The 8,200-nt window shown below is 37.4% G+C and overlaps 2 protein-coding genes across 2 annotated transcripts; one reads left to right on the top strand and one right to left on the bottom strand.

The window, feature by feature from the left end:
- Positions 1 to 260: 260 nt before the first annotated feature.
- LOC121905185 (trypsin-2-like) lies at positions 261 to 3,126 on the bottom strand. Its single transcript, XM_042423230.1, has 5 exons — positions 3,087 to 3,126; positions 2,831 to 2,988; positions 2,485 to 2,731; positions 589 to 725; positions 261 to 472 (listed from the first exon to the last, which is right to left on the bottom strand). The coding sequence occupies exons 1-5, from the start codon at positions 3,124 to 3,126 to the stop codon at positions 320 to 322; spliced, it is 735 nt and encodes a 244-aa protein (XP_042279164.1). The 3' UTR covers positions 261 to 319.
- Positions 3,127 to 5,410: 2,284 nt separating this feature from the next.
- Positions 5,411 to 7,984, top strand: LOC121905183 (trypsin-like). Its single transcript, XM_042423228.1, has 6 exons — positions 5,411 to 5,483; positions 5,714 to 5,870; positions 6,184 to 6,282; positions 6,420 to 6,583; positions 7,546 to 7,682; positions 7,777 to 7,984. The coding sequence occupies exons 1-6, from the start codon at positions 5,444 to 5,446 to the stop codon at positions 7,924 to 7,926; spliced, it is 747 nt and encodes a 248-aa protein (XP_042279162.1). The 5' UTR covers positions 5,411 to 5,443; the 3' UTR covers positions 7,927 to 7,984.
- The last annotated feature ends 216 nt before the right edge of the window (positions 7,985 to 8,200 follow it).

Here is an 8,200-nt window from a genome sequence, read left to right as displayed (position 1 = left end):
TGATTGTTTGATTGTGGTTTATATTTGCTTTGGTGAAAATCTCACCGCTGATTTGAAATAAAGAACTGTTTATACAATGTCTATGAGAGCAGATACAGCACTGTATTGTCAGCAATAATAAACACACTGATGTACGACAGAATTGTAGATTTTATTGATTGAATGCATCTCACATCTATTTTTCTCTCTCTTTTCCACAGTTTCTCCCGCTGCTTTTCTTTCTGACACAACCCATCACCACTTCCTGTTGCTGTCTCCTTCAGTTAAAATCTCTCTCTCTGGTTTCCACTCTCTCATGTATGTGATGGGAGATCACAGTCTAGCTGTATGTGGAGAGAATCTCATTGATCCAGGGCAGCAGAGAGCAGACTTTGGTGTAAACACCTGGGTAGTTGGGCTGAGCGCAGCCCTGGCCCCAAGAGACAATACCATGCAGCTCCCCGTTACACACCAGAGGACCACCGGAGTCACCCTGAGCAGGGGAGAGGTAGAGGAAGAGGAGGAAGAGAAGAGAGAAGGTTTCCATTTATTACATGTTCACAGACCATCCAGCCTTATCTCATGTGTTTTGTAATTGAGTGAAAATACCTGACAAGCATCCTTGCCTCCCTCCAGGTATCCGGCACACACCATGTGGTCAGTGATCATGGCAGGGTAGGCGGTGTCACACTGCTCATGGGACAGAATGGGGACTTCCAAACACTGGAGGTAAAATGGGTTGAACACTGCAGATAAGAAAAAAAGACAAAGAAAAAAACAACAAAAAAACAGATAAGCGGGTCAGAATTTTTAATTTAAGTGAGCAGCATCACCACAAAATATTAGACCTCTGTGTCAACTTTTATGGAGCTAAGAACAGAACAGCTATTAGCTTTTAGCTTGGCTGCTATAATTATCATTAAATTGGTGTAGTACTGGTTTTAATTGGGATTTAAAAGTCTGTTTGATCCATCAAACACACCCTTAAGCTTTCACAAGAAGTTAGCTGAAATTCATCACAGTTGGAGGATTTTACCTGACAATATGTAGTGGACTAATCACTTGGTACAAGTTACAAAAAACATTAAAGCACATTTTCAGGCTTTTTGAACAAAGACTGGAATGCAAAGATGCTGTATAAATGTTTGTAGTTTCTACTGAAACCTTATATATGTGTGGAGGGTTGAAAGGGCCAAAACTAAATATATAAATATATGAATAACTATATAATTCAATGCTTAAATAAATGAATAAAATAAAAATTATATAATTTAATGCTTGCTTGACTACAGCCAATATATCTACCACTGTAGGACACAAAATTTCTTTAAAATCTGCATCGGGTGCTGCCATCTTGAATTAGACGAAAGCAATAGATTCAAGTTCAACCACTAATCGCAGGTCAGAGTCCGCCCCTTGACTTTTGATGGATAAATGTGAATAAATGAATAAGTAAATAAATAAATAAATAAATAAATAAATAAATAAATAAATTATGAATATATTAATAACATATAATTAATATTAGCAATATTTAATGTCTCATTTAATTTGTGATTTATTTATTTATGGTAAAAATTAAGCATTAAGTTATTTAATTATTTATTTATTAATTTATTTAAGCATTAAATTATATAAATTACACCATGAATAAATGAAAGTATATATATAAATAAATAAATCAAATTATAAATAGAAAAATAAATGTGAACAAATGAATAAATCAATAAAAAAATAATATATGAATAAATAAATAGACGTGTAATGTGTAAATATATATAAATGAATAAATACAAGATAAATACACAAATAAATTAAACATTAACATATTTAGTATCTCATTTGCGATTTATTTATTTATGGTGACAATTAAGCAGTAAATTATATAATTACTTATTTATTCATTTATTTAAGCATTTTGGTATATAATTATATATTTATTCATTTGTTAAAGCATTTAGTTATATAATTAGTTATGTATTTGTATATTTAGTCTTAACCTTTAAAAATCTCCATACATATTCAGGGTTTTGACTCCAAGAATAAAATACATTTCAGTTTTTCAGTTTCTTTCCGGCCAGGAAAATCTTTTATCGTTGGTGGCAAGCCAAGCCACCTTGGCATTTGTAGTGTGAAATAGTGCCTGTACGCTTTTCCTCCTAAAGGTTAATGATTTATTTCACAAAACTGTGATCATTTCTGTGTTAGTAGTGGTCAGATGATCGACCTTAGCTTTAAACACAGAGGGAAACCTTGTCTTAGACCATGACAGCAGTCAAGAGTTTAATGTAGCCTACTTCAGTACTCAATGTCTTATTGAAGGCTTTTGTAAAAAGGTGTTCAAATGTATGGAAGGCCATGAGTGTAATAATTTATCATGTTTTGTTTCCTCAGGTGATGAAAACATCTTTTGTCAATGATAGAGGATCACAACAGAATATATATTCTATTATCATGAGAAAAATATTTGTCAAGTTTTCTATGTCAAGATCAGGTGCACCTCACCTGAATCAGAGTAGATGTTTCCCCATCCAGATACAGTGCACATGGTCCCAGGTGCTGGGCAGGCTGTGGGCAGGGACACAGGACTGACGTACTCGTTCACGGTGACAGGGTGCGCCAGCTTCATCAGCATGATGTCGTAGTCCAGGGTCTGGTAGTCGTAACTCTGATGCCAGTAGATGGCATCTACAGACATGTACTGCTCCGTGCCCTCATGGATCCAGATGTGGTTGTCACCCAGGATGGCAATCTGTGAATAGGGGCTGAAAAAGGGAGAAAGAACAAAATCATGATGATTCTTCAAATGATACAGTTCAGAGAGAAATGTTTAAATACAGTAATGTAATACAAACTTTTGCCAGCAATGGGCAGCAGAGGCGATCCACTGGTCGTTAATGAGGGAGCCACCACAGAAGTGGTAGCCGAGGTTCAGGGACACCTGCCAGGGTTGAGAGTGAGCTGGACAATCGTAGCCACCCACAATCCTGTCATCCGAAGGGGCTGCCACTGTGATGTAAAGGTGAAAGAAAATGCTGCTTATCATAGTTACAATTCTTTTTTTTTTTTACCTTAAAACCTTTGTACATACTGCAGATGTGCTTTACCTGCAGCACCCAAGAGTGTGAGCACGATCAGGCCAATCATCTTGCAGCTTCCTATGACCAGACTGGACGTAAATGATCTGTCGCTCACTGCATTTATACCTCAACTCCTCTGTGCCCCTCCATGCACCCCCCCTCCTCCTTCCCCCTCCATAACTTCAAACCTCCACCCAATTCTTCCTACCCACCCCCGGATCTCCATTCCACTCCTCCTGCCCCCAATCCCTGCCCTGAAAAATAACCTTATCTCCTTATGTGCCACGTTCATCCCCTCAGTTAATGAGTGAGCCACATCTAACTTGCCTGATATTAGACAGAAATGTGAACTCTTGACTCTCTGTTTTGGATTCAAAGGTCTGGACCCAGGCAAACATCTAACATATTTTGTCCTCGGATAGTGTTCTCTTCAGCCTGTTTTTTTTTAGCAGCATTTGGTATTTTTTCTATCACCAAAACAAATATGTCAACTGTTTTTACTGGTGACACATGTATAACTCAACTTTTTACCAGACACAACAAATTATTGTAACTAGACACACTTTATTATTACATACTGGTAGATTATAATAGAATTGAATCAACTGCACTTATTAAAGCTTGAAGTCTATTGATTGCTGTCTGACACCCAAAAGGGACTCACAACATGTTATTTTAACCTTAATCCTATTGACTGGGGTACCCGCAGACCCCAGAGGTGTACTTTTTGTCATATCTCACAGGTGTTTGATTCTATCATTCTAATTTTTCATGACTTTGTCAATCAGTTTGTTCCTAATGACTTCATATCATTGTTTTCTGTTTCTGTTGTAGTTAGTGCTAGTGGTGTGGGGGGGGGATTGTATTAAAGGAAAGTATATATTTTCATATTACACATTATACAATTAACTGTAACTTTCCTAAAATAATAATAATCTGTTTTTTTATCAGATGACATTAATTGCATAACTAATAATAATACTTCATATCATTGTTTTCTGTTTCTGTTTTAGTTAGTGCTTTTTAAAAACACCAATGTAGTGTAGTCAAAAGCACCCAATTATTATTATTATTATTATTATTATTATTATTATTATTATTATTATTATTATTATTATTATTATTATTATTATTATTAATAATAATAATAATAATAATAATAATATTTGTATAGCACCCTTCATACAAAAAGAATGCAGCTCAAAGTGCTTTACAGCAAAATAAATTACATGCACGAAGTGCTTCACATCAAGAAAGACAAAAATAGCATAAAATGAACATAAAACATGTAAATGTACATAAGAGGGGAAAATAAAATATTTTGATATAACAAAATAAAGTGAAAATAGAACACATTATAAAATAAAATAAATAGAATTAAATGAAAATAAACAAAATAAAAACAAAGATAAAACACAGAATATAGAGAGTGTATAAAATCATTTATTGAGTTAATGTTTGGCATGGGTCCTGATTTAAAGTATCACACACAGTCAGGGGTGGTGGGGGTGGAGTCACTCTGTCATTTTGAACGCTTTGTAGAAAAACTGTACTTGGGATAAAAGATGCAATTTGTATTAAAGAAGAGTATATATTTTCATTTTACACATTATACAAATTAACTGTAACTTTCCTAAAATAATAGCAATCTGTTATCTGTTGTATTCAGATGACATTAATTACACAACTAATAATGTTTTGAGAAGGAATAAGTTAACATTTTGCTATGATGGTTGTTTCTTACAGTAGTTTATTCTCAGGATCCCCGGGGACCACAGTCGGTAGTCCTTGTTTGTTAAATATGTTGGTAGGAAGAGGGTTCATTTTCTGCTCCGAGACCACAGATGAGTTTTTTCTCACGTCTCTTGGCTTTTATTCAAGGACAACTAAAAGGGCAAGTGTAAATCAACACATTTATTTACCTTTTTAAAAAATTCTTTAACCAAAACTATGACTCATACAATGTTTGGCAGTAAAGTCCCAAGTTTAACAAACAACAATTTATTGCTGTAACCCAAAATCCTGTTTTTTTGTATATTGTAGCCTGCTAATAATGAGTGACCCATGAGAATCATAAACAGGTGTTAAATGTGTGGAGACCTTGGGACACATTCATAAATTGGGTACACAGACGATATAACCACAGAGGGTGTGATATGATGTGGCAGATGTGGGCAAACATGAAAATAGGAGTGCGATAAGAGAGTGGATTTGGGTGGACACTTAGCGCCGTGAGGTAAGAACACAGTGTGAAGACACAGATGGGGTCAACAGACAGAGGGAACAGCGGGGAGGGGGGGGGACGGGCTGAGCACAGCGGGCTGGTAGGATATAAATGTGAGCCGGTGTGTGTTCAGGTATCTTCTGATCATTCACTAGACACCATGAGACTTCTCGCTCTGCTGCTGTTGATTGGAGCTGCTGGTAAAGACACAGAAATACACTCATGCACATGGATGCATACAGTGCCAGTCAAATGTTTGGACCCACTTTCTCATTCAAGTGAATGGGAGGGTGTGTCCAAACTTTTGACTGGTACTGTACATGTATACTTTAATGTCAACAATTTAAAATATGTGAAGGAAAGCTGTGGTTAATAACTGAAGCACAAATCCCTCTATCTCTCTCAATGTGTGTGTGTGTGTGTGTAACAGCGGCAGTTCCCCGTGAGGATGGCAGGATCATTGGTGGACAGGAGTGTCAGCCTCACTCTCGTCCATACATGGCCTCCCTTAACTATGGCTACCACTTCTGTGGTGGGGTGCTCATCAACGACCGCTGGGTGCTCTCTGTTGCACACTGTTGGTACAAGTAAGTACACATGGATGGTGCAAAGACTGCCCTTAAATATTACAGAAATTTTCTCTTTTTCTGCAAAGTTCTTTCTATTTTTAACCATTTGTCTTGCTTGATTTGTATGATATTATTTCCCTTAGATAAAAACAATTGCAAACATCTGTAGGCAGAAGACTAATGCAGAAGACATCTACTAAATCTAAAAGTAAAAGTAGTGTAGTTGTTGCAATATTAAGACTGATGTAGAGTTATAAGAACTAATTTTAGTGAAAGCATCAGGCTTTTTCTACTTCCGCATTTTTCAAGTATATTCCACCTCCTCTTTCAGTCCCTATGCCATGCAGATCATGCTGGGAGAACATGATGTACGCAGGTTTGAGGGTACTGAACAGCTCGCCAAGACCGACAACATCATCTGGCACCCTAGGTGAGTGAAAAAAAAAAAGAAAAATCCTGTATGAAAATCTTCCTCACTTTGCACAAATTAATGATCAACTGATTTATTCATTCAGTGCCAAGAAACAGCTCAAATCCCAAGCTGATATCACATTTCTCTGTATGCAGTTACGACTACCAGACTCTGGATTTCGACATCATGCTGATCAAGCTGTTCCACCCTGTGCAGGTGACAGAGGCAGTTGCGCCTATCCCATTGCCCAAAGAGTGCCCAATGCCTGGGCTTCAATGCTCTGTGTCTGGTTGGGGTAACACTGCCATGGATGGAGAGGGTAGGTTGATAATAGAGATTTAATAATTTTATTTTATAAACATTTTCAGGTGGAATGTGCAAAGAACTGAATGTGCATGGAAACATACATACTTAAAGCCATATACACTTATAGCACCTTTAAAATCATTCTGATGGCATGTTTTTTTGTTTTTGGAAAAATGAGACAATCCTGATGAAACCAGTGCATGTTGCTTTCAATTCATTCATATCAGAGTCCCCCAGTTGGGGAAATTGGGCGGGAAGGGATGAGTAGGGGATGTCTTCTTTTAAGGCTCATGCTTGAGGGCATCTAAGTTAGACATTTTCAAATTCTGCACAAAGCAGCTGTAAATATAAATCTGGTGATATTCAATATTTTCCTCCTTGTCAAAAAAATCTAATGAAAAAACAAACAAACAAAAAAACTATAATAAATTTATCCTACTAACAAGTATTGTCTTGTGTAGCCAGAGCCTGGTATACTGTAGCTTATTCCTCTGTGCCACAGACCTCCATTGTTGTAGAAAAACGATTAATAACACATCACTGAGCCACACTGTCACACTGGGTGATATCGATCTCATTCCAATGAACACGGGCACTGTGGTCTATTTTGAGCAAATCCACTGTACACTGTCTTGCTGCTGTAAATACTCACCAGTGTGCCAAATCCACAGCTGAAAATAATAAATAATAATAATAATCCCACAACAAATACACAGCTGTTACATTCACCCTTTAAAAAAAAAAAAGTTTGTGACCCTTTTTTAAAAGATTTACATCCTAAATAGGAATGACTGGGCTTGAGGCTGAGAGCCAAGGATAAGCTGGGGAAGTCGGGAAGTATTTAGATGTGTTTTCATGTGAATTGTAGACAATTACAAAAATATAGAATATTGCCAGCCTCATCTTTTAAAATGATGTATCTACTGGATTTAGTGGAGACATCTCAGAGGTTTCTCTGTGTTCTGTCTGTTACAGTGAACTTGCCCCTCCGTCTGCAGTGTTTGGATGTTCCCATTATCGATGACCAGGACTGTCATAACGCCTATCCTGGTATGATCTCACCTCGTATGGTGTGTGCTGGATACCTCGATGGAGGCAGAGATGCATGCAATGTAAGTTAGACTAGCTGGACTCACAGCTCTGTATGTGTTTTAAAATCAATCACTGGTCTACCTGCTAACACTCATTCCACTTTGTGTTTGTCAGGGTGACTCCGGCAGCCCCCTGGTATGCAACGGAGAGGTCCAAGGCCTGGTGTCATGGGGACAGGGATGTGCCGTCCCCGGCTACCCCGGTGTCTACGTCAAACTGTGCCAGTACCTCTCCTGGATTGAAGACACCATGGCAAGCAACTAATGAAGAAATAACCTCACTTCTTCGACCCCTCATCTCTCTGCCCCACTCTTTCCTTCCACCCCTATATAACTCTACCCCTTCTCCTATCTTTGAGGCTTTCTCTTGTGCCTAATATCCTTTGCGACTCAACACATGAGTGCCAGAATGTGAACACAAAATAAAACCAATTGGTATATATTCACCTTTCATTTGTCTGTTCATATGTTCATGCCCATAATGGGAGAAAGATAAAACAACACATGAAATACTACAAGTATGTGTTACAGGTTTATTA

This window comes from Thunnus maccoyii, chromosome 10 (assembly GCF_910596095.1).
Source record: "Thunnus maccoyii chromosome 10, fThuMac1.1, whole genome shotgun sequence".
Lineage (NCBI taxonomy): Eukaryota > Metazoa > Chordata > Actinopteri > Scombriformes > Scombridae > Thunnus > Thunnus maccoyii.
This window is presented reverse-complemented; position numbering and strand designations above follow the sequence as displayed.